This window comes from Puma concolor, chromosome C2, assembly GCF_028749965.1.
Source record: "Puma concolor isolate L17-30 chromosome C2, mPumCon1.1.hap2, whole genome shotgun sequence".
Taxonomy (NCBI): domain Eukaryota; kingdom Metazoa; phylum Chordata; class Mammalia; order Carnivora; family Felidae; genus Puma; species Puma concolor.
In genome coordinates this window covers 107,167,398-107,195,181 of record NC_141675.1, presented here as the reverse complement: position 1 = coordinate 107,195,181, position 27,784 = coordinate 107,167,398, and the positions used below count along the sequence as shown (strand labels likewise).

The 27,784-nt window shown below is 36.3% G+C and overlaps 1 protein-coding gene across 7 annotated transcripts in view; it reads right to left on the bottom strand.

Moving 5' to 3' along the window:
• Nucleotides 1-777: 777 nt before the first annotated feature.
• Nucleotides 778-27,784, bottom strand: part of CBLB (Cbl proto-oncogene B) — a 214,958-nt gene continuing 187,951 nt past the window's right edge. For 6 of the 7 annotated variants that reach the window (XM_086675534.1, XM_086675533.1, XM_025914169.2 and 3 more), the window contains 2 exons: nucleotides 20,640-20,759; nucleotides 778-4,405 (listed from right to left, as the gene is read on the bottom strand). In XM_086675534.1, the coding sequence (XP_086531660.1) occupies nucleotides 4,146-4,405; nucleotides 20,640-20,759 (380 nt within the window). In that variant the 3' untranslated portion in view covers nucleotides 778-4,145. The remainder of the gene's footprint in view (nucleotides 4,406-20,639; nucleotides 20,760-27,784) is intronic. The other variant, XM_086675536.1, reaches the window with a different exon arrangement.

Genomic DNA, 27,784 nt, shown 5'->3' with positions numbered 1-27,784 from the left:
TCCCTACTTTACTTCTGAGGTCCTAGAAGAGGCCTGATAGTTGTTAAAAGTATTAAATGTTTTACTAAGTTCACATAGTAAGGGCCCATATAGTAGTACATGGTATATACAGTAAGGGTCCCATAAATGTTCTTAAGCATTTACTATAAATACATAATTCCAGTACAATGTGACCATTTCTTTGTAGCATTTATTGTATTGGAATTATTTGCTTATATGTATGCCCCCATTTGATTGTATGTGCTTGGAGGGCATAACTATTAAGGGTATAAATACTATTACAAATATGCATGGGATTCTGCAGGTACTACTTTCACATTTTATGGTTCTTGATATAAAAGTAGTTATTAACCTTTTTTTTTCATTTCCATTGTTCCCTCCCCATTATATACTGGCCCATTTTATATGCTCTCCATTATATAACAAATGATTAAAACTATCAAAAATTTAGAGAAAATTAGATGTTAGTTGATTAGGAATTATCAATTATATAGCATGTCATCTGAAATGCTTCAGCCTTTCCCAGATAGGATTCTTGTAACCTTACCAGAACTCTGACTTTCACGTCTAAGACACAGAAGGAGCTTATTTATGTAAATATCTTAAAAGGATATGGTTTTGGTAGTTAATAACTAATACCCATCTGGGATGGGCATTTGGTACCATTTTGTCCAGTTAACTTTTGAATCCAATGTCTTTTGTTTAACACAAAGAAAACATAGAAATGCTGGGAAAGAAATGTTTGTGTTCATTAGAAAAATATATACCAACTCTGCGTTTTGTTAAGATTCATTTTATAAAATACCTTAAAAGAACAGATAAAGTACTTGAGTTTACATAATAACCAGAATTGAAAAAAGATGAATATAAATTAATTGAACACATAACTATTTTGCCACATTAGCCAAGTTTTAAAAAGGCATTAAAAAAAAATAGTAATTGGGAAGAAACGCTTCACTCTATTGCTGTCTTTTTCTGGCAACTTTTCCTAGAAGCACTAAAATTCCAGGTCAACAGGCAGTACCTGTATTGTTGAAAACACACTGTAATTTGCTTCCAAATGTGTCAGCTTAAGAGAAGAAAATGAAATTTTTAACCAGGGTAGATAATTCAGTGCAAATTAAAGCTTCAAGTTGAAAATTCAAGAGGAAAAATAAATGTCCCAACTGTAGGAAATGCTTATGGAACTGAAAAAGAAAAAAATTCACATTATGAAGAAATCTTTGCAAGTGTTCTTGTGTGTGAAATATTGAGTTAACAAATGGACCCTCTGAAGTTGCAATTAGAGCTTTAGTAAGACTATTTGCAAGGTGGGCGATGGGAGGTGAACAGGCAAGAGCTAAAGGTCATTTTGTGGAAGGAGGATCAAGTTAACCATAAGCGCTACTCTGATTCAATTGTAGAAAATTTGGCCAGGGTATTGCAGACATCAAGGGGAAAAAAATTATGGAGACTAATTTACTGGGTTATCATTGAGGATAAGTACTTCTATCCCCAGAACATGTTGGGGGATGGAGGAGAGCAATATTGGCCATGATTTAAGTATATGGACTATATGGTGTACTGGCGCAAAAAATAATTGTATTACTAAGTCTTGAGAAATGGGAGGAATGTCTAACTTTCTGGATCACAGTGAAACCAAGTCACCTTCATTTCCAACCCTTTAATGGGTAGTCACTTCTATGATTAAAGTATTTAGGTTTATTTCTACAAAAAATTTTTTTTTTTTGAGTCTGGTAGTCGTTGGTAATAGGTAGCAATGGGCTTTTCATGACTGTTTGAAAGTTTCCCTCTTTCCATTCCACTCAGGTTTTTGATTCATTCTTTTTCATGATAAAACTGATGGCTACTATTGGGTACAAGATGCAGAGATTTTAGTGGGGGCTAGCACATTTTCTTTGCAAAATAGATTTAAAAAGTCTAAATTTACTATATTATCACCAGTCTTTTTCTAATTCTCACTGGAAAATTTCACATATTTGAAAATTGAATGAAGATGTACTATGTTTCCTAACATTTGTATTTTATCTCATTCTGTATTAAAGTTATAACAATGTTATCACAATGAAGTGGCAACTTTTGGCTTTTAGTTGTACCTATGATCAGCAAGTCATAAAAAAACAAAATATACAGTGCTATTTCAACGTGACATCAGAGACTGGTTAAACAAAAAGTGAATAATTGTGATATATGCAGAGTTCATAAATCAATGAAGAATTAGCTGATGCAATTTTTAAAAGTATAAAAACTGCACTCCTCCACCTGGAGGAAGAACATCTAAGGAAAAGTAAAAATTCCTCTCCAGTGACATTAACCAGTGCAGAATCACTTGAAATTAAAACACCCAAGACCTGTGACTCTTCTCAAGTACCTCCTATCGTGAGAGCCAAATTGACGAATAAGGACATGTGGCACATGCCGCTTTGAAAACAATGCATTAGTTCACCTCCCCAGGTTAACCTGGTGGCTGTTCCAGTCCTGAACATGGACTTCCCTGGGGTCCTGCTAGCTGTTTGGTCCTGTCCTTTCAAAGCCTGAAGCTCTCAATCAGATGCATCCTATTACATCACACTGGGTGTGAAGTTTAGAGAGGGAATGGTAGAAAGGTGCACAAACCCGCAATTAGTCCATATTTAGGGAACCTTCTGTGGGTTCAAGCATTTTACACAGGCCTAGTTTTTGTCCCATTTCTCCACTACTCATTGGGCTTTGTCCATCAGAGAGAGACTTTTACCACCAAAAGCACAGATAAAGAATAACAAAACATTATATTGGAATCAGTTGCGAGTTTGTGCTTTAAAAACATAGTGCCTAATGGCATCAAGCACATCATAGATGCTCAATAAATATTATAATAAATATTTGTAGATTAAAATAATGTTTCTGAAGAACCAACCTCCATTTTGGGGGAGAAAAAAAAAGCAAAACTAGATGAATTTCTTTCCCCTGACTAGATGGAGCAATGAGAATCTACAAATCAAATATGAACTTTAATTTGATTGCAGAGATTTTGCCAAAGGAAAAAAAAAAAATTGCCACAGTAGCATTGGCACTTAACAGTGCATCAAAGATTTAACTTTTCCACTGCAATGTGAACTGGTTCCTAAACCTGTTAGGTACCAGAGTATAATCACTCAAATAGGAAATGAACTCTATTCCACTTCGGGAAAGGTATGGTAATTTTATCTGAAAATTATTAATATATTTCAGGGAGACGGCCCTCTTACTCAGCATGCCTCAAAGTAATGCAGGCATAAATGTCAGGGGACCTCATTATATAACTTCAGTACGGCATTGTCATGTGCCAAGTGTATTTCTCCCACATCTGCAGTAGTTGCTAATATTTTATATTTTTACAGAGTAGTGACACCCCTGGGATGGCAAAGATGAGAATATGGGAGGTTAAAGATCAAAAAACTTACACTAAAAAGGGATGTTCCTTTAGATCATATGAAAACCCCTTATCAAAAGGCAGTTAGTTCATTGACAAAAAAATGCTTTATACATTCATAATTTTCCCATCTCACAACAGCAAAGGTTTCCAAAGAAAAGACTCAGTAGTGAAGGCCACACACTTTTTTTTTTTTTTTTTTGCATTAGTTTGACACATTGAAAATCAGAACCTTTAAAGCATCTTGTAAATGGGAGAAATGGAACTGGACCTGGGCAGGAGTGGGGACGGGGCAGGGTGGGAGAGATCAAAATGAACATGTGACTTAGCTGTTGACGTGGACAGTGAGGGAGTTGGTGGGAGATGTTACAGCAGACCTGACCACTCTACCAAGGGTCTGTAAAGAACACAGTACAGGTATCAAAAAAACAAAAACCCTAAAACAAATCTAAAAACAAAAACAAACTGCAACTTCGCCAACTTGTAAACAAGGAAAAGCATTTCACAGACTCAAAGTTCAAGGGAAGTAAACGTCTTTAAATTATTTTTGTCAGTTCAACCCTGATTTAAAAGTATGGCTAGCAGAAATAAGCACAGCTGTTGACATCCTGAGCAAGCAGCTGTCTTCTGAGAAGCAGCACTTCCAAGCCTCTTCTCGAGATGCCACACGAGGAGACACCTTCTCTCACTTGTCTCTTTTCCATGATCCTGGAATATCGAATGCCTGCCATTTTGGTGTTGACAGTCTTGGCTGCTATAGATTTAGACGTGGAGAGACTGGAGGTGGGAAGGCAAATTCTCGGAGGATGCTACGCGCCACTTCGACGTTATTCTGAGCTATCTCTAAGGCTCTCTTCACTTCTTCAAAGGCATAACCCTCTCCCATGAGTTTTGCAATTTTCGCATCAACATTTTCCAATGCTGCCTCGGGCCCATGGGGTTTTCTGTGGTGGATTTCTGGTGCAGTCCTGCGGGGTCGTGGTTTAGGAGGTCTGGCTGGTGCTTGTGAACCATCTGTAGATTTTAAAAGAGAGACAGCATGTAAATAATGGGATAAAAATAAAGACAGCTTATCGGTATGATCTCATTCCATATGAAAATGCTGTTTTTCATTATCTCCATAAAAAAATTTTTTTTCTCATTTTTATATACTATTGTAGGCTAGGTTATATTGTCCCCATTTTGAACATTTAAAAAACGGAGTTAGAATGTGTTGGAAGTTTGAGAAATTAATACAGATTTCTTCCCAATTCTACATAGTATTCTTTAAGCCATATTAAAAAAAGGGATAGAAAAGGGGAAAAAAATGAAAAAAGAAAGGCTTTCAGTATGGGAACACAGCTTATTTTTTCCTACTATGGTGAAGGAACTTTTTGGGGAAGTTTCTGCCAGAGGAAACTGTTACAAGGTTGTCAACATTCCTGGGAAGACATCCCCATCAGGCCCTCCATTCCACCCAGGCCACAGCACAGTTACTCTGAGCAATATGCACTGTAATGTCCTGGCCTGTCTGATTTTTTAAGTTAATAATGCTGTCAACTGTGCTGGGGAAGGGGGGAAATAGTAGGTGTTTCGGGTCTACTGTTAGTTAACCGGCTGAACAGAAGTAAACAGTGCTTTGTTCAAATACTGTATCCAGATTGCAACTTAGGAAGTTTTGCTAAAGAAAAAGCAAAGCCAGTGGAAACCTCAGCAGTGAAGATTTGGGCTCCATATCAGTCCCCTGATAAGTTTCTGCAAGTTAAATCAAATGACACTGGTAACCATGAATGGAGAGTAATCTTACTAAGAGAAAAAGTTATAGACCACCATGGCACACAGATCACCAGGGCAGGGACCAGTAGCTTGAAAAGGCACTTCTGTTGTGGAGTTCCATAATATCTATACTTGGTACTATATATCAAAAGCCTAAAATAAAAAAAAAAAAAGATGAAAATAAAAATTGTCAAATTTATGCCATGAAATACATTTATGGATTTAAGACTCTTTAAACATCAATGCTTCTTTAATATCTTCCGCAGACCACTGACAAATGTCCGATGATAAATCAAAGTTAAGTGAATGAGGAAGTGAGGGTACAATCCAAATGCCTTGTGACTCTGGTCTCCAGCCTCTCCTTCCTAGTCTCTGCTGCTTTGCCAACTTTCCCAATACCTTCATGGGAAATTGTAAGCAGGTATTTTCAATAATAATCAAATTGAAATAAAAAATTATCTAGTCCATTCTTTTATATTTTTCTTACAAGTCTATTTTTCCATGAGAAGGTAACTTGTAAAAAAATACCCTGTTTACAATTCTAGCAATATAGCAGCATAGAATACATATGTGAAAGCCTCCAGTATGAAGATACTCAGTTCCACACCACATTGTATGGTAGTCTTAAATTTTCTTATAGGATACTGCCCAGTTTGAAAAAAAGATATAGCTGTAGATACAGCTTATTAAATTATGCTCATATACAAGAACATACATTAATTTCTGGTTCTTGCTCAAGTCTGTACTGTTTCTTGCATCTGTAACTAAACATCTCAAGTTAATTATGGTCTGCTAAATTGCATTTCTTACTGTGTTTTCAGGTTCCATTTATTTTCTACTAAGTATTTCCATTATGTCACACAGAGATGGACAATAAATTTTACTTCGCTTCTAATCATTTCCAAAAAAAAAAAAAAAAAAAAAGATTAGAAATCCTAGCAAGCTTTCTGAGCTTCAACACAGAATTCATACATTGAAATCTTGTCTGTTCTGATTTACTTTTGGGTGAGAAAAGTACTTAGACTTAAATACAAGTCTAAATTCCTCGTATTCTATAGGTAATTCTTTAAGAGTTTTTTTAATACTGTTATTTTGTTTTTGTCCAAAATACGGAGAAAGGCGCATGAATGTCAAGCATCTTTGAAAAGAACAGCTAAATATATCACATAAGTGGGAAGGCTACTGTGGCAGCCAGAGACACATTGAATAGTATAACTGACAATGAAGTCTTAAGATTTAGAACTTTTAAATTGAATAAGCTTATGTATTTTTAATTGAAGTACAGTTGACATAAAATATATTAGTTTCAGGTGTACAACAATGATTTGATATTTATATACATTACTAAATGCTCACCACAGTATAGTTACCATCTGTCACCAAAGTTATTACATTATTGACTATATTCCTTATGTTGTACTTACAACTGGAAGTTTGTTCCTCTTTTATTTTTAATGTTTATTTTTGAGAGAGAGAGCGCAAGCGGGGGAGGGACAGAGGATGTGAAGCAGGCTCCATGCTGACAGCAGAGGGCCTGATGCAGGAACTGAACCCACGAACTGTGAGATCATGATCTGAGCTGAAGTTGGATGATGAACCCACTGAGCCTCTCAGGTGCCCCTCGAAGTTTGTACCTCTTAACCTCCTTCAGCTATTCTGCCCATTTCTCAACCCCCATACAACTACTAGTTCTCTGTATTTATGAGTTGGTTTGTTTTTTTTCTTTTTTTTTTTAGATTGCACATACAAGAGAAATCATACGGTATTTGTCTGACTTATTTCATTTAGCATAATACCCTCTAGGTCAATCCACATTATTGCAAATGTCAAGATTTCATATTTTATGGCTAATCTTCCATCCAGTGTGTGACTTTCTGTGTGTATATACACCTTTATCCATTCATCTATGGATGGACACTTACATTGCTTTCATGTCTTGGCTATTGTAAATACTGCTGCAATGAACACAGGGGTGCATCTATTTCTTTAAGTTAGTGTTTTTGTTTTCTGTAGAAAAATATGAGAAGTGGAATTACCCTCTACCCTTTTAATGTGTTTATGTAATATTGCATATACTTTTATTATGCACCTCCCTTAACTAATTATTGTTGATACAGTTGATTTTACCACTTTATAAGTAATTGACCTACTAGTTTTACTATGTAAGGCCTTTTTTATTTTTCCACTTAAGAAGTCCCTTCAGCATTTCTTGTAATGCTTGTTAAGTGGTGATAAACTCCTTTAACTTTTGTCTGGGAAACTCTCTCCTTCAATTCTGAATGATAATCTTGCCAAGTGCAGTATTCTTGGTAGTAGGTCCCCCCCCCCCCACCCCCCACTTTCAGCACTTTGGATGTATCATGCACTCCCTTCTGGCCTGCAAAGTTTCTGCTGAAAAATCAGCTGGAAGTCTTATAGGTGTTCCCTTATAGAGGTAGTTGCTTTTCTCTTGTTGCTTTTAAGATTCTCTTGTTATCTTTAATTTTTGGCATTTTAATTATTATGTGTCTTTGTGTGGATCTTTTTGGAGTCATCTTGCTTGGGGCTCTCTGTGCTTCCTGAGCCTGACTTTATTTCCTTTATCAAGCTACAGAAGCTTGTAGCTATTACTTCTTCAAATAAATTTTCTGCTCTTCTCTCTTCTGGGACTATTATAATACAAATGTTAGTATGTTTGATGTTGTCCAAGAGGTCCCTTAACCTATCCTCATTTTTTAAAATTATTTTTTCTTTTTTTCTGTTCAGCTTGGATAACTTCTACTGTTTGGCCTTGTAGATCACTAATTCATTCTTCTGCATCCTCTAAGCTGCTGTTGATTCCCTCTAGTGTGTTTTTCAATTCAGTTAGTATATTCTTCAGCACTGACTGGTTCTTTTTTATATTTTCTTTGTTGAAATTCTGAGATCATTCGCTCTTCTCCCAAGTCCAGGAGCATCTTTAAGACCATTTATTTGAACTCTTTATCAGGTAGACTGTTTATCTGTTTCAATTAGTTTTTCTTTTTTTTTTTCCCCCTGAGGTTTTGCCTTGTTCTTTCATTTGGAAATTATTCCTCTGTCTCCTCATTTTGTCTGACTCTGTTTCTACATATTAGGTAGATCAGCACTGTCTCCTGATCTTGAAGGTAGTGGTCTTGTGTAGAAGGTCTCCTATAGGGCCCAGAAGTACAGTCTTCTCCAGTCATCAGAACCAGGTACTCCAGGGGTATTCCATGTGTGGGTTATATGCGGGTGGGGCTGGCCTCTCCCCACCCCAAGGCAGGAGTTGCTTCGGGGGGCAGCATGCTGGTCCTGACCATGGCTGCCCTCCAGGTGTGTCAGGGCAGGAACCACTTTGGAGGGACATCTGTAGGAAGTGGCAGGGTGGGTCCACAGGGGAATGCCAGGGTGGGATGAGCAGTGCTAGGAAAGTAGATGGAGGCTGTCTGAACCGGTGACCACCAGCATTGGGCTAGCTAGGCTAAAGGAGGGCAAGAAAGATGGTGCCTGCCAACACTTCCACACCTGGAAAAAGTTTTTACAGATCTCTGTCCCTCCTGCGCATGTTCTATGATAATAAATTAACACTAATGGCACCAGTCCTTTTTAAAGCGCTGCTTCAGTGCTAACTCCTGGAGTGAGTTTATGTGTGGGCCCTTTAAGAGTAGAGTGGAGTCTGAATTTCCTATGGCCCTCTGGTTCTCCTGGAGTTAATCCCCACTGATTTTCAAAGATATTATGGGGTCTCATATTCCTGATGCAGATGCCTAGGGTCGGTGGGGGGGTACCCAGTGTGGGGCTTGAACTGCCTGTTCCAGCGAGGACCTCTGTCCCCATGATATCCCTCCTGCTTATGGGCTGCCATTCCAGGGGTTTGGCTCGCAGCCACATTTCCTCTCTGCCCCTTCTACCCTTGTCAATGTGGCTTTTTCTTTTTGTAGCTCTGGAAGAACTTTTTGCTAGTCTTCTGGTCATCCTCAGAGACAGTTGCTCTATGTGTGGTTGCAGGCTTAGCGTTTCAATGAGAAGAGGTGAGCTCAGGATCAATGATGCTACCATCTTCTCACCCTAAAGGTATGTATTTTTGATCCTAGTAGATAACACTAAAAAAAATGGTACCTTTTACCAGGAAAAACCCCCAGGAAACCCATCTGTTATATAAGGCTGCTATAATTAATACTGGCAATGTAATTTGCAGATGACTCTTCTTTACTTGAAAAAAATTAGTAAACATAATTCAAGAAATCTAAGTTAACAAGGAAACACACACACACACACACACACACACAATGATTAAGTCAACCCTAGGGTAGTGAAGGTATCTCTGATCCTGAAACTGGTATTTTTTCATTTTACACACAAAATATCAACCAGGGAAAGTGATTCAAATGACCTCTAAAAGGAATCAGGACAGATTTTAAACACAGTTAAAAAAAAAAAGACTTCCTTAAAGCAAAGATTTATTTTCCCAATAGATATTTTCCCTTGAAATTCAAAACTCACATATCCCAGCTCATTTAAACCTAGTCCTCATTGCAATGTTAGGGCAATGTTCCTCAAAACAATGCTGGCATCTCTTCAAAATCTTACAAATGCTTGGAATTTTAATTTTATCATGTATTGGAGCCTACAAATAGAAGTAAAATGGACTCTCAACTTTTGGCCACTTGTTATATATATATTTCCATTTATTAATGAATATTTATTCAATTTGGCATAGCTTAATTTTTGTTCGACTGTTTTAATTGGATAGAATAACTCTGTACCAGGTAATTGACAGCTACAACAGAGACTTTACTTGATGTAGATGAGGAACACTACATAGAGATGGGATTGGTCAGATGCATCTCATTCTCACAACTAAGATTTTGAGTGACCTTGAGCTAAGTAATTTACTTGTACAATTCTCACTTTCTAAATCTACTTTCCTATCTCATTTTTAGAGGTATTATTTATCCCTTCTCAGTCAGGTAGTATGCAAATTAATTAATGTAATGGCCTCTTCAGCACATATACTGAGCATTAAAAAGAAAGGACAATGAATTCACTCTCTATGATAACTGCTATACTTAAATGCTATGGAACAGTAATTACTCTAAATTAATAGCAATGTCAAAGAAGTGTGGAAGAGGGGGGAAAAAAGCAGGGGATTTGTTGTGAGTGCCTATTTTTATACAGAAAGCTTTTAAGGAAGATCTGTTATAACCTGAACTAAGAGTGGAAACTATTAAAAAAAAAAAGTGGGGAGGCATTTTCACACTCATCATTAGAGCAAATTACTTAAAACCAATCCTTCTTTCTACTACAGACAGCCTTCACTTTCCCACTTGTTATTTTTTTACAATGTCTAAAAGAGACAACGGGTCCTTATTCCCTTTAGAATGTATAGGTAATAGAAAGCAGCAGTGAAACAGAAGATGAAATTCCCGAAATGTTCCCGAAATGTTACTATAATTTTGGAGTCCGCTGGAATTACTATGAATTTTTCCAACTCTATGGGAATTTCTGTACCTGAATAAATGCCATCCTTGTGTATTCTGGTGCCGCTGCCCATGCTCATCATCGTTTTGAACTATGAGCAATGGCAATGATATCAAAGTGAGTGCAAGAATACTTGGAGCGTGGGTTCTAAACAGTACATCTTTTTGAAGCACCAGTTTTACTTGAGGAAGTGAGAAAGTCAGTGTTTTTTTAAATAGCAAAATGAATACAGATTTACCAAGGAGGAAAATGTAAAATTTGCATAAGTTTTTAAGATAAAACAGACTTTGAAGCAACTTCCTGATTGTCCACTTTTGGTTAAAGCCACAGTCTCTGTGCTGTTCAGAGAAAGTGTATCAACAAATGATATAAAATACATACATATATATATATATATATATTATTTATAACTATATAATTACATGTTATATATATTATCTCTCTATACATAATCTATATATATATTTAAAATACTCAGCTTAACATTTGGCCCACAGTAACTGGCTTTTAGAAATGATTATTATGTACAATCTGAGACATAATCTCTGTTAATTACTACTTCATGGCTATTTGATTACAGACACCAAGACTTAGACTACTGATTTTCTCAACTAACGATATCTGAGAATTAATGAAACTAACGATATCTGAGAATTAAAAGAAAAATACAAATTTAACTGATTTTAAACACATCATCATTATGACTTCGTTATTCTTTAAGATAGATCAACTAACTCTGGAACTTATTTATATCATAAGCTTCAATTGCTATCCATAGAGATACTCTGATTTTATAAGCACAGGTTTTAATACAGCTTTCACTAAATTACAAATAAAAAAATCTTCACATACATAGTGGTAGCTAATTATGATAGTTAAGGCTAAAGTTATGTAATTTTTTAATACATCCAAAAAACTGTTATAGGAGAATTACATTATTAAATTTTTAAGAAAAAAGATTCCAGATATTGTGCTTTGAGAACTAAAACTGTAAGGAAAGACGTTTGAGGCAGTTGAATTGTGGTAAAACCTTAACACTACGTTTTCCTTTGTTGAAACACCAAACAAAATCTTATACATATAATTTATCTTTAAACATCTTATCACTAATAACTCCACAGTTCTAACCCTTGAGTGAAGTGAAGCCATGCTTTTCAACTGAGATCTTAATAGAGATAATTATAGAATATTTGGTCTTAATATAAAATTCACTCAATATTCTATGACTTTCCTATAACCTAGTTAAAAAAAAATAGTAGTATTGGAATTAATTCCTCTTCTGATGAGACTTCCTTTATTTTGTCAGTGTATTTGGTAATGAGAGCTTTTACCAAACACATTTAACATAAGTCATGTGCTGAAATTCTAATTTTTTAGTAGTATCTTCAACTGCCTTCTAAATGTTGAGAAAATGACAAAGCTTCCCCAGAGCAAATGCCACATTTCAGCAGCGTGAGCACAAACATACCATTATGACGTTGTTACTCTACTATAACTTGGATTCCCTAGATTTTTAAAGAATGGCATTCAAACCATAGCACATTATATCTTACAACAAGAGAAGAGGAAACTGGAAAATTTATAAAAATGCACACATTGCCAGTATAGTTATGGACCTATGTGACTAATATACCCATGTTAAAAAATAAGATTATTAAAAAAAAAATGTCTGCCTCACATACAGGTATATATGCGAATTTTAACAGTCTGGTGAAATCCACTTTTCTTTTTTGGAAATCCACTTATTTCTGATGAACTATTATGACATTCATATCATTAAAAATCAACTGTCACATCTAATATATTTTTGGGAAGCAATAAAATATTTGGAAGACTGTTGGTATATGTAGACATACATGTACCCAGTCTTTTTAGACAAGAAGATAAGGAAATATTTGTAAGCAATGAAAAAGTATTTTTAAAATTATAAAATTTTTTTTAATGTTTATTTTTGAAAGAGACACAGAGTGCAAGACAGAGACATAGAATCTGAAGCAGGCTCCAGGCTCTGAGCTGTCAGCACACAGAAAAATATTTGACCCCAAATATTTTTAAATTTTTAAAAAATATTTTTCACATAAAGTGGATACTTAGAACAACATAAAAGACAAGAGAAACTGAATTTGTAGGATGCAGCAATTATACAAGAATCCTTAAAGGTCACCTTAAAAAGGCCTTAATGAAAACATGTCATGCAAAATAAGGGCTATTAGAATCCTAAAGGAACACAGCACCTAGTCTCCAGTTTTCAATGGAGAGACCTAATCCAAAAGACAAAGCCAGCCCCTTTGCTGCTGTGAAATACACTAGTGGACAGCCTGTTAGTCCTGTGAGCTGCATGACAGCAAATTATCTTGATGGAAAAAAAGAAATCTTATTTTTCTGTGGTTTGACTGTGTTTGTAAACAGAGTTCAGGGAGAAGGTTGAAATGTTTGATGTTACAGCTAGCTGAGGCCTTCAGAGCAATAATCAAGACAATTTTATCACTCAGGTAAAAGCCAGTTGAGGCTTCTGGTAAATCCCTATTTGGGTATATTTTCACAAGGTTGTGACTCAAAGTTCCTCCTTGAAATTTCTAGTGTAATGCTAATCAGAATTCCTACCATCTGAAACCGTATGTGAATGATGTTCCTCTGGGCTATACAACACCCACATATTATGAAGCAAAACTGTAAAGAAGCTGTGTAAATACAGCATTTTGGCCACAACTTTCAAAAAACTTGAATATATGTTTCTTTTAATCCAGAGTTGGTGGCAGTGAATATGTTATTTTAAATCAGTCATGGTACTTTCCTCAAGGTTATATTTTAATGTTATTCCTTAAGGGATTTGTTTCCTTCTCATATATAGAGGCTGTCAGATAATGTCACTCCTTGAATTACACATTTTTTTCATCTGTCTGGAAATCCAGCCCTTTTGACTATTGTTTCAATGGCCACCCATGGATATATCTGAAATCTTGGAAGGACTAGAAGTTAATAGGCAAGACGGCGTGGACCAAAATTTGAAAAGGTTAATAGAATTTTCTATACTTTTCTGAGATATCTTAAAATGTTAAAACATATAAAACCATAGGGGGACTTCTACTTCTCCCATGCATATCATCAAGTAGACAAGAACTACTGTGTTAATAATTCTTAAAGCAACTCATTAATTATCTTTATTCCGAGGTTACGGAATGTATGGCTGTCACTATTAACAAATCTTCTGTGAACTGAGCTGTGAGTTTAAAAAAAATCTTGAAAAAGGACAAAAATCTACATAGGAAAAACTTATGATGTTTACAATTATAAGACAAAAATATTGTTTACATTGGTCAAAAAATGCGTGTGTTCAATTCTGGTCCAAAATGGTGACATAAGAAGACCCTTATCTCACCTTCTCCGTGGGGACACACCAACTCTGCACCTATTTATAAAGCAATTCCTCTTGAAGAACTGAGGGCCAACTGAACAGCTTCTGTGCAACGAAAGAAGCTTCCCCAGAGCAAAACAGCAAGAGACATGGAGATTTGGTAATGAAGGGAACCCAGATTTGTCTGCCTTAGGGCATAGAAAAAAAGCTGTGGTTTAAAAGAGCAACTAGAATATAAAGGGACTAGCCCTAGAACCCTGCCCAACAATGGGAAAGCTGCTGAAACTCCAGGTTGGAGAGGCTGGTGAATGCACAGTATATTTCCCCCTCCACCTTGATAGAGAGGATGGGAAGCAGGGTCCAGGCACCTTAACTGGACTACCACCTCACTGAGCCCTCGGCCCCCAGTCCATACCAGCCCTAGAATCCCACAAGGCAGCTCCAACGTGGTGCACCCTGGTCAGCACTCAATACGGTTCCAGCTGTTGCACTGAGGTGGCAAAGGTACAAAGAACCCTGGAACACTTCCTACACCGCTTCAGCTTCAGACAGTTTGCTTGGGCACCCCGGGGTGCAGAGTGCTCTGGGACCTCCTGGCTCACGCCTGTACTGGCTCCGAGTGCCCTGGGCCCCTACAGCCGACGTTGGCTCCAGTCACCCCTCCAGGGCAACTCCGCACTGAGCATCCTGTGACACCCTGGCTTACACCCACTTCAGCTGTCCTGCCAGGGCGTTCTCTGCTTGGAGATCCCTGGGACCATGCCAGCCCGGGCACACTTCAACTTAGGGACCTCCAGCCAAATGCAACAGGCACACAGTCTATACAAAAGAGGACCATACACGAGACTGTTTCATCATGTTTAGAAGTTGCCGTTCCACCTAATTCATAGACACCAAAATCACCCAAAATGACAAGACAGAGAAACATGCTCCAAATTATAGACAAAACCTCAGAAAAATAATTAAATTAACACAGATTATTAGGCATATTGCTTAAGAGTTTAATGAACATAAAAATGAGCACTGGACTGCAGAGAAGAGTAGAACTCAACTTCAACAAAGAGATAAACAATACAAAGAACCAGTCAGAGCTGAAGAACAGAATAAATGAAAAATACACTAGAGGAAATTAACAGTATTTTAGCAGATGCAGAAAAATGGTTCTGTAAGACAGGATAATGGAAAGCACCCAAGATGAGCAGCAAAAAGAAAAAAAGAATTCAAAAAAGAAGGCTAGGTTAAAGGATCTCTTGGACAACATCAAGCAAACATTGAAAACATCTCTAACTTGGGGAAGAAAACAGGAGAATCTGGAAGAATTCAGGAAGCATACAGTTCAAAACAAGTTGAACCCATGAGGTCCACACTATGACACATATTCATTACAATGTTAAGATTAAAGATAAAGAGAATTTTAAACGCAGCAAGAGAGAAGCAAATATATACCAGGGAAATTGCACAAGGCTGATCTCTCAGCAGAAACTTTGCAGGCCAGATGGGAATGGCAGAGTACATCCAAAGTACTGAAAGGAAAAACCTACAACCAAGAATACCCAGAAAGGCTGTCATTCAGAATTAAAGGATAGAGTTTCCCAGACACAAAAGTTGAAGTTCGTTGGCACTAAACCAGTTTAAAAAAAAAAAAAAATGTCAAAGGAACTCCTTTGAGAGGAAAAGAAAAGGTCATAATTAGAAGAAAATTGTGAATACAAAGATATAAACTATGAAAACATATACATAAAATGTGGAGGGGGGAGTGAGAATGTTCTTTGAGCATAGGTTCAAACTTAAGTGACCATCAACTTACTATAGACTGCTATATACTTAGGATATTTATATATGAACCTTATGGTAACCACACACCCAAAACCTGTAATAGGTACATAAAAAATAGCTAAGCATAACACTACAGAAAGTCATCAATCACAAGTAAAGAAAGAAGAAAGGAACATAAAAACAACCAAAAATTAATGAAATGGCAAAAAGTACATACCTATCAATAACTACTTTAATGTAAATGGTCTAAATGCTCCAATCAAAGGACACAGGACAGCCAAATGGATAAAAAACAAGACCCATCTGTATGGTGTCTACATGAGACTTGCTTCAGATCTAAAGACACATACAGCCTGAAAGTGAAAAGGTGAAAAAAAAAATTCCATGTGAATGGAGATGGAAAAAAAAAAAAAAGCTAGGGTAGACAAAATAGACTTTAAAACAATGACTGTAACACGAGACAAAGAAGGGCATTACATAATGATAAATGGTTCACTCCAACAAGAGAATTTAATGGTTTTAAATATCTATGCCTTGAACATTGAAGCACCTAAATATATAAAGCAAGTATTAACAGACATGAAGAGAGTACTACTGACAGCACTATGATTGGGGACATTAACACTCCACTTACTTCAATGGATAGATTATCCAGGCAGAAAATCAATAAGGAAACAATGTCTTTGAACATTGACAATGTCTTTGACACATTAGACCAGATGGACTTCAGATATATGCAGAACATTCCATGCAAAAACATCAAGACACATTCTTTTCTAGTGCACATGGAATATTCTCCAGAATAGATCACATGTTAGGCCACAGAGCAAATCTCAGATTTAATAAGAATGAAATCATATGCTACATCTTTTCCAACCACATGTTATGAAACTAGAAATCAATCACAAGGGAAAAAAAAAGGAAAAAAATTCAAACATGTGGAGGCTAAACAATACACTACTAAACACCCAGTGGGTCAACAAATCAAAGAGGAAATAATTTAATAATACATGAAAACATGAAAATGAAAACAACAGTATAAAAAATTTTAAGATACTGAGAAATCAGTTCTAAAGGGAAATTTATAGTGATCCAGATCTACCTCGAGAAACAAGAGAAGTCTCAAATAAACAATCTAGCCTTCCATTTAAAGGAACTAGAAAAAGAAGAACAAACAGAACCCAAGGTCAGTAGAGGGAAGAAATAATAAACACCAGAGCAGAAACAAATGAAATAGAGACAAAAAAGAAAAAAAAATTGCAAAAGATCAATGAAACCAAGAGATGGTTCTTTGATGAAAAAAAAAAAAAAAAACAGACAAAATTGATAAACCTTTAGCTGGATCATCAAAAATAAAAACACAAAATTAGAAACAAAATAGAAATAACAACTGAAACCACAGTAATACCAAGGATTATAAGAAACTACTGCTATAAAAAATTCTACGCCAATAAAATGAACAAAGTAGAAGTGGATAAATTCCTAGAAACATCAAATCTTCTGAAACTAAATCAGGATGAAATAGAAACTCTAAACAGACCAATTACTAGTAATGAAATTGAATTGGTAACCAAAACCTCACAATAGTAGTCCAGAAATGAGTTAAAAAATGAGGATTCATAGGTGAATTCTACCAAATATTTAATACCTATTCTCCTCAACCTATTAAAAAAAAAAAATAGAAGCTTCCAAATATATTCTGAAAGGCCATAATTAGCTTGATAGCAAAACCACCAAGACAAGGACACCACACACACACACAAATATCCTTGATGAACATAGATGCAAAAGTCCTTAAAATATGACTAAACCACATTCAAAAATACATTAGAAGGACCATTCACCATGATCAAGTGGAATTTATCCTAGGGATGCAGGGATGCTTCAATATTTGTAAATCAACATGAATATACCAGATCAACAAAACAGGATAAAAATCTTATCTTAATAGATACAGAAAAAGCATTGGACAAGATTCAACATCTGGCTGCTCATGATAAAAACTCTCAACTAAGTGGGGTTAGAGGAAAGAGACCTCAACATAATAAGAGCCATATATGAAAAACACACAGCTAACATCATACTCAATGGGAAAAACTGCACTTTCCTTCTAAAATCAGCAGGAAGACAAAGATGTCCACTCTTGCCACTTTTACTCAACATAGTACTGGAAGTCTTAGCCACAGCAATCAGAGAAAAAAAAAAGAAAAGGCATCCAAATTGGTAAGGAAGAAGTAAAGCTGTCACTATTTGCAGACAACATGATACGATTTATAGACAACCCTAGACGCCACTAAAATCTGCTAGAATAAATGAATTCAGTAAAACTGCAGGACACAAAATTAATACACAGAAATCAGTTACATTTCTATACACTAATGATGAAGTAGCAGAGATACGAATGAAAAAAAATCTCATTTACAATTGCACCAAAAAGAACACAATACCTAGGAATAAACTTAACCAAGGAAGTGAAAGACCTGTACTTTGAAAACTGTTAAGACATTGGTGAAAGAAACTGAAGATGACACAAGCAAATGGAAAAGTATTTCATGTTCATGGATTGGTAGAATTAAAATGTCATAGTACTGAAAGCAATCTACAGATTCAATGCAGTCTCTATCAAAATACCAACAGCATTTTTCACAACTCACAGAACTTTTCACAGAAATGGTACTAAAATTTGTATGGAACCACAAAAGACCCCAAATAGCCAAAGCAATCTTGAAAAAGAAAAACCTAACAGGAGGTATCTTAATCCCAGATTTCAAGATATACTACAAAGCTGCAGTAATCAAAAAAGTATTGTACTGGCACAAAAATAGACACATAGGTCAGTGGAACAGAATTGAGAGCCCAGAAATAAGCCCATGATTATATGGTCAATTAATCTACAACAAAGGTAAGAATATACAATGAGAAAAAGACTGTCTCTTTAACAAATGGTACTGGGAAAACTGGACAGCTACATGCAAAAGAATGAAACTGAACCACTTTCTTACACCAGACACAAAACCAAAATGGATTAAAAGTGAGTCTTGAAACCTTAAAACTCCTAGAAGAAAACACACAGACAGAAATTTCTTTGACATCAGCCTTAGCAACATTTTTCTAGATAGGTCTTCTCAAATAAACAATTGGGACTACACCAAAATAAAAAGTTTTTGCACAATGAAGGAAACCATCTAACATACTGAGTGGGAGAAGATATTTGCAAATGATACATCTGATTAGGGGTTAACATTCCAACTATATAAAGAACTTCTCAAACTCAACACTCCTCCCCCAAAATAATAAAAAAATGGGCAGAGGACCTGAATACATTTTTCCAAAGAATACATACAGATGGCCAACAGACACATGAAAAAATGTTGAACATCACTATCAGGGAAATGCAAATCAAACCACAATGAGATCACCTCACACCAGTCAGAATGGCTAGAATCAAAATGAGAAAAAATAACAAGTGTTGGCGAAGGTGTCCAAAAAAGGAACCCTCCAGCGCTGTTGGGGGGAATGTAAATTGGTGCAGACAACAGTCTGGAAGTTCCTCAAAGAATTAAAATGGAAATACCATATGATCCAGTAATTCGACTACTAGTATTTGCCCAAAGAAAACAACACTAATTTGAAAAGATACATGTACCCCTATGTTTTTTGCAGCAGCATTATTAATGATAGCCCAGATACGGAAGGAACCTAAGTGTCTACTGATAGATGAATGGATAAATATTGTGTGTGTGTGTGCGCGCGCAGAAACAGACCCACAGAGAACAAACTGATGGTTGCCAAAGGGGAGGAGTATGGGGGAGGATGGGCAAGATCAGTAAAGGTGAATTGGAGATACAGGCTTCCAGTTATTAAATGAATAAGTCATGAGGATAACAGGTACGATACAGGGAATACAGTCAATGAGATAGTAATGGCACTGAATGGTGAGAGATGGTAGCTACACTTGTGGTGAGCATACCATAAGGTATAGATTTTTCAGATCACTATGTTGCATACCTGAAACTAATGTAACATTGTGTCAACCGTCCTTCAATAAAGAAAAATGTGTGTTCAGCATAACCCATACATCAGCCACTCCTCTACTCGGCCATCCACCTATCCAAGAGCCACGTGCTAGGCACTCTTGTGAACGTATGCGGATACAGCAGTGAAGCAAACCATAGTCCTATCTTCAAAGCATTAATATTCTAGCAAAGAAGATGGACAAATAAGAATTCAAGCAAACGAATGGAATTTCAGGCGGTGACAGATGCTATGAAGAAAAATAAAGCACAAGAAGAGTGCAGAAAGGGACTGCGTAAGGTATGGGGAACCATTTTAGATATGCTATTGGAGGAAGGCCTCCCAAAGAAGCAAAGCAGCGGCATTTCATTATTAATGGTTAGGAGTATGACTGGTATTTACTGAGACGGCACATTCTTCCCTCATTCTACGTAATAGCTGACAGGGGAGCACTGCAGTATCACCCTTAAGTAAGTTTGGAAAATTAATAGTTTGGTGCTAATATTAATTCTAAAGAGAATTCTCCCTTTAATAGAGAAATAAGAGAATGCAGCGTGTTAATGCACGAAGAGATTTTTCCCATTTCTCATCTCTGGTATGGCAAAACAAAGGTTAGAGAAGGAACAGACTCTGAATCAGAATATGTGCTTTACTGAGTGATAAGGTTAATATGAAAGCTGCTTCTTTTTTTCTTTTTTTTTCTTATTTGTGGGGCAGTTTCGTAGGGATTCCACTTGTAATACAAGTTTTATAAGCACACTGTAAAGTGACAAAAATACTTTGCTGGGAGTGCTCATTAAATTCTGTAACGAATAAAAAAGTGCTCTGAAAACCAGCAAGCACTGTATAAATGCAAGGAAGCATTATTACTATTGTTCGCTAACTCACCTGAAGATGAAGGAAGCGGATCATAGTCCTGTGATGCTCTGTTGGCTTTGACATTTTCGCCTGGTAATCTCCTAGCAGGAGGCAAAGGAACTTGGCCACTTGCTGGATCAAGAAAGGGATCTTAAAAGTAAAGATAATTTTCAAATTAAAATGATTATCTCTACCAAGTGGCTGAAGGAAAAAAATCCTAGAAATTCTCTATAAAGATCAAAGGTTTTGGAAATAAATTAGTAAAATAATTTCATGACTGGTATTAACCATTTTCTAATCCACTTGCCTATGTCTAATTTATTCATCACTTGCTCAAATATGCTCCTCCTATTTATTCCTAGATAATACAAAATACTAATTTTATATTTAAAATTTTCAGATCTTAATTATAAAATTCTTGGTGATAAAAGCTGCTTCAAATTATTATTTTCTGTCCCATTCTGTCCTACACAATGAACAGAAGCTGTTGTAAAAAATTTTTTTTGACTTTTGCCTATAAGTGTCATTATCAAATCAGTTAATCTTTTTTTTTTTTTTTTTCAACGTTTATTTAGTTTTTTGGGACAGAGAGAGACAGAGCATGAACGGGGGAGGGGCAGAGAGAGGGAGACACAGAATCGGAAACAGGCTCCAGGCTCCGAGCCATCAGCCCAGAGCCTGACGCGGGGCTCGAACTCACGGACCGCGAGATCGTGACCTGGCTGAAGTCGGACGCTCAACCGACTGCGCCACCCAGGCGCCCCAAATCAGTTAATCTTTAAAATGGACCTGACATTTGGGATTTGTGAGGATTAAATAAACTCATGTACATAAATTTCTTGTACATATAAAGTGTCTTTTAAAATACTACTATATTGGGCATCCTATGCTAAAAGTCTTATTTTTGAGACAGAGAGAGAGAAAGAGACAGGGTGGGGGAGGGGCAGGGAGAGATGGGACAGAGGATCTGAAGCAGGCTCTGTGCTGTCCGCACACTTCAGGGCTTGAACTCACCAACTGTGAGATCATGACCTGAGCCTAACCATGTGAGCCACCCAGGTGCCCCTAAAAGTCATTTTTAACTGGCTCACTAAACAGTAAATTCAATTACTAAAAATTGTGCTATTAACATTAAGGTTTGCACATACACTAAAAAGTGACATTTTCAACCACCTTGGCAGTCAGAGAGGGGGTATCTGAAACAGTGCAAATTGTGAATTGTACACAAATAAAAAATTATTTTGCTACTTCTGATGTTTATTAACTGGAACTGAAGGCAGAAAAATAAATTTTGTCAGTGGTACTATGGTAAATTGTTAGGATCATAAACCTAACTGATTTAAAATTAGTAGTTTATGGATTTAAATCCATAGAACTGGTTTCAGTTCTGAGTAGGTCCACATTACCTCTGCCATTTCTGATTCACTGATAATTTACTTAGCCATACCACTTCTATCTCTGGTTCCTCTGTTTTCTTCTCTCATATTACTTTCTTTTATGTCTGTCAGTATCTCCAGAGGTACTCTAAGTTCTTTTGAGGGCAGGGGTCTTACGTTACTCATCATGTTTGAATTATGTCCTCTAACACACAGTACCAAGCACGCTGCTTGGCAAATAGCCTAAACTTCAAAAGTATTTGCTTTTAACTACCAAAAACAAACCCAAATAGATTAATATTTTTCACAAATTCAAAATCAGTTAAATCTGAAATGCTACCATAAGTAAAAATTGTAGATATTAAGGATCCGATTATATTTCATTGTTTGAACATCCCTTCAAGTTTGTCATTAAGAATATGTAAGGATTATTTATAAGAAGAAAATGAACACATATTTATACTAGTTTTTGACTAGATAATGTAAGGCAAGAGTTGAAGTCTTTGATTATTATTTTCCTCTCTTGAGTACAGTAATTATTCCTGGCTTTGCTGGAGGCTTTTTGACCTAAGTAAGGCTACTAAACTTGCTTTCATTAAATTCGAGATTAAAATTTGTGTTAGATTTAGCACTTTCAGTATTTGAAGAGTCAATGGTTCAGCCTCATTAACTTTGCTGAAATATTTTAGGAAGCAATGAGAAGATAAATCAAATTCCATGCAACAAATGTTAATCATTTGATTTGGAAGAGTAACCAATGCAACCAAGTATGGTGATTTCTGCATAAGTTTAGAAATTTCCTCACGATTTAGATTTAAATATTCATAAAATTTACTTTCAGTTATTGTGCATTTTAAACATCACTGATATAACATTAGGTCAGAGGAAAGAATGCCTTTTACAATACACATACTTTTTAAAAATTTCTTTAGGGTAATTTATAGGTTTGTCAGATATGCTGTTACTAATCATGCATTTAAGACTAAACATTAGATTCTGGATATACTACAGGTCATAAGTAGACTAAAATATACAGCTGTATGATAATGCTCCATGAAACTATTTCACTTAAAAAGTCACTAGGTACACTAAAAATATGGTCATAAACAGCAAAAATACTTAGTTCAATTCTGAATCACTACCATACGTCTTCCTTCATGCTAAGTTTGCTACTGGGCAGGTATAGGGCACACTGGGCTTCTATAGCAATTTGTAAAGTTGAAAGTATCCATGCTTCATTGGGAAAAGATAGACAACACAATTACTACGGAGAGTATAATAATTATCAACTGTCTCCTGATAAAAAGAAAATTTGAAAAGCAATAAGGTTTTCAAAAATAAATTCTTCAAAAACTGAAGTAAAATTTTGTATCCACACTTAGAATTAAAACGTACAAATTGAAAATACCATAGCCGATGTACCATTTATATAGTAATAAAAGTTTGAGAAATAAGTGAATAAACATGATGGGATTAATCTATTCTAAAAAGCAAAGTGCTATTGCCTGTGATTTACAGTATGGTAATGCTAAATTGAAAATTTAATACTTCATTTAAAGATTATAAAAATCTAAGGAAAGACAGGGAGGAAAGGTTTGCTCACTGTAAAAGAAGTGGGAAAATTTGCATCGACCAAAATTATGCTGTGTAAGAAGGAAACCTATCGAATGGTTATCTCAAGGAAGAGGCGTCATGGAATGTTTTTCGTAATTCTTGTTTTTGTTATCTGAAATACTTCCAAATTTTTACTCAAGTGTAGAAAAAGAGGCAAATAAAACTGGACAGTTAAAACAGTGGCATATTTCCTCTGGGGCTGTCCAAGGACCATCTGCAGTATTTACCAGTTATCCCCCAAATTTTAAAAGAACATCAATGCAGGATCTAATAGCTAGAAGGGTTTGAAGAGCTATGTAGGTGAAATAAAATTCCTCTCTCTCTGTGGCCCTCACTCTTTTACTCACATTTACAAAATCCACACTGTGATTAAATCCTCCAGTATTAGAGAACTCACTACCCCTCTGAGATACAATAATTCTTTAAAAATTTTTTAAGAATTCCTTAAGAATTTAGGAAATTACGATGAAATTTCATTCTTAATTATTCTTCTCTGGTCTGCCTTGGAAGGAGACACTGAGGCTATCTAACCCTTCTTTCCCAAATATTGTAACTAGATACAACTCTTTATATATAGATATATAGATATAGATATAGATATAGATATAGATATAGATATAGATATAGATATATAGAGATAGAGATATAGAGATATAGATATATAGATATAGATATACATATATATTTATATATATGTATATCTATATATATCTATATATATCTCCAAGGTTGTCTCTCTCATTAAATGTTGCAGTTCTTTTAATCTGCTATAGTTTTTTGCAATCAGGTGTAAATTCCCTTCAGCATCCTGGCTCTCTTCCCCCAGGAATACCCCAGCTCAGTATTTTTCAAAATTGAACATGCCTCATAGTCCCCTAGAAGGCTTATGGAAACACAGATTGCTGGGTGCAGAGTTTCTACCCCAGAGTTTCTGATTTAGTAAGTCTTCTGTGGAGCCCAAGAATTTTAATTTTTAAACAAGTCCCTCTGGCAGGGGACCTGGCTCAGTGGCTCAGTGGGTTAAGCTTGACTTCAGCTCAGGTCAAGATCTCGTGGTTCATGAGTTCAGTTAGTCAGCTGTGCTGACAGTTCAGAGCCTGGAGTCTGCTTTGGATTCTGTGTCTCCTTCTCTTTCTGCCCTCCCCAACCCCCACTCGTGTTGTCTCTCTCTCAAAAATAAACAAACTTAAAAAAAAAATGGTTTAAAATTTTTTTTTTTCAACGTTTATTTATTTTTGGGACAGAGAGAGACAGAGCATGAACGGGGGAGGGGCAGAGAGAGAGGGAGACACAGAATCGGAAACAGGCTCCAGGCTCTGAGCCATCAGCCCAGAGCCCGACGCGGGGCTCGAACTCACGGACCGCGAGATCGTGACCTGGCTGAAGTCGGACGCTTAACCGACTGCGCCACCCAGGCGCCCCCCAAAAAAAAAAAAAAATGGTTTAAACAATTCCCCTGGTGACACTGATGGTGCCAGTCTGAAGACTATAATTTGAGAACCAACCACTGTTCTAGCCCATCAGTCCTTCAACATGTCACCACAGTGGTCCCATGCCAGCCGAGCACTGGGGAGGACCTCACCTCACCCCTCCGATCTGATCTCTGTGAGTGAAACCCTCAAATGTCACGAGCTCCCTTGGTAGCCACATCATGATAGTGTTTCATAAAGGTCATAGTTAACAAAACTGCCTAAATTCCCTTCAATAACTCTTGCTAACAATCCAAATATTCTATTTTACTTGTGAAATTGCATTTCTGGATCCAAATGGAAAACTTTCATTTGATTGTAATAAAGTCAAATTTGCTGGCTTTTAGAGTTGAATTGTGACTTTAAGATTAGAGAAGGACTTCAAAAGAGATCCAGGTTAGAAAAATAGTGAAAGGAAGGTTCAATAAGGGCTGCCAGATGTGTTGTGTATTTTGTGCACTGAACAAAGACATGCAGTTATGGGAATGAGCAGAGTTCAAGACAGCCTGGGCTTTGTTCCAGGAGCACCGGCCCTGGCACAAAGTGGAAGGATGGGTGCCTCTTTCAAGGCACCAGCACAAAAGAAGTGCCTCTGTGAATGGAACAAAAGCACATATATGCTAACAAAGTGTAAGGCTTTTTTTGAGGATTCTTGAGGTTTTGTGAAGATAGGACTATAGCCCGTCCAGAATGGATGCTCATGCACAGCAGTGGGCATTACTATTTGCCAAAAGAAATCTTGCATGAAGGCTGAAGACAGAAAACAGATAAAAGAAGCATCAGAGCTGTGCCCTGCTTTGCTTCCCCTCCAGCTCCTGCAGGAATCCTGAGGCTCCTTTGCAGAAACGCAGGACCTTGCAGTTTGAAAACTGCTGTTATAAGGCTGGAAAGGTGAACCTGACTCTGGTGTGCAGGGCACTGAATACTGGGAACAGAGACGGAGGTTTGATTAGGTATTTAATACAACATCATGAGGAAATCCAATCTTTTTTTTTTAAGACATCTATCCTTTGTCTTTAATTAGGGATAATGATTTCATCAAGGAAACCAAATCTCAATCATGCCAGTAAAGGTTACACTGGACTAAAATTGTAAAGACTGAACAATATGAAAACAATGGCAGTGCAATGCTCATACAGTCTGTTTAATGTAACAATCACCTCTGTTTACCTTTTATGGTTCTAGAATTATTGAGTCAAACTTTCATTTATCATTTACAGAGTATTTCACGAAATTCAATGAAAGAAGAGTGAAGAAAGGTCAAAAGTCTTATACTTTAGATATACAGTGTGTTAAATAATTTGTAAAATGATACTCAAATACTTATTTATGAGTGAAAAGAAACCTACATGTCCTATTGTTATGTAAGAAAAATTACAGTATTTCTTTTGAAAAAGAGGAGAGCTAACACATGTGGCTTAAGAGGGTACAAACTTCCAGTTATAAAATCATAGAAATTAAAAGTACAGCATAGGGAATGTAGTCAATAATACTGATATTACACTAGATGGTGACAGACAGTGACTACACTTATTGTGGGGAGTACTGACTAGTGCATAGAATCACTGAATTGATATGTTGTACACCTGAAACTAATATGACATTGTATGTTAATTATGCTTTGATGAAAAATAAATAAAATTGAATAAAAACAGTTGTCTCAATGGATCTCAGAAAGTATTTGGCAACAGACTAGAAATTTGTCATGTGAATGATATGAAAGGCTAGAAGAGGGAAAAAAAAGTTTTTTTCTTGGAAGTATTTATGATCAAGGGATGCCAACATTATTGAGAGTGGAATTAGAATACCTCCATGTATAAAAGAAGGTCAAGAATGACAGTCCCAGGTTCCAACAACCCCGCCCTGGCCCCATGCTAACCTCACACCACAGGTTAAGGCTGAGTACTGCCAAGATGCCTGGCAGCCAAGCAAAATCAAAAACAAGCAAAACTCTATAGGAAATAAAACCGCTTACGTAAGTTTTGTTTTACTGAATAAAAGGGGCATTTTCATTCTGTAATTTTTTAATAATGAGAGCATTTTTGTGAAGTTTTTTATATGAAGCACCATGAAAAATTAAATTATGATAAAGAACTCAAACATTTTACAACTAACTCTTTTGATTAAAAACAGGTAGACGTCTGTATTTGTGTAAAATGTTCTCTTCCAACTCCTGGAAGGCTTGACTTAATTTTAAAAGAAGGCACTACATTGGCTTTTACTTAATGGGGCCTAAATCACATATATAAAAGGTAATAGATACACTGCAGGAATCTGACCAGAGACTATCCAGAAATTAGCCTTGGGAAAGGTTAAGATTTAGAGTAATTTTTTTTTTTTATGTTCGAGTCCACGTGTAAAACAAAGATTTGAAGGAGAGAAAAAGATAGCAAATGTTATCAGTGTTTATAAGAATGAACAGGAGTCTCATAGTTATCTATGCTTTCTGCTTTGATTCGAAGGCATATGAGTTTTCACCCTCTGATTAGCAGAACCCAGTGAATTCACTCCAGGAGATCAGGGAGGCATCCAACACAGCAGGTGACACAGAAGACAATTCAATCAGTATTTACTGATGAAAAAGTGAACTCAAAATTATTTCTTAAACTACTTTTAGGAGCTGAAGCTACCTATTCTAAGTTACAGGTGTGTAATTTGTAGGTCTTATCCATAAATGACCTCAAACTTTCTAGGTTATCAAATTAAGTGGAAAAGA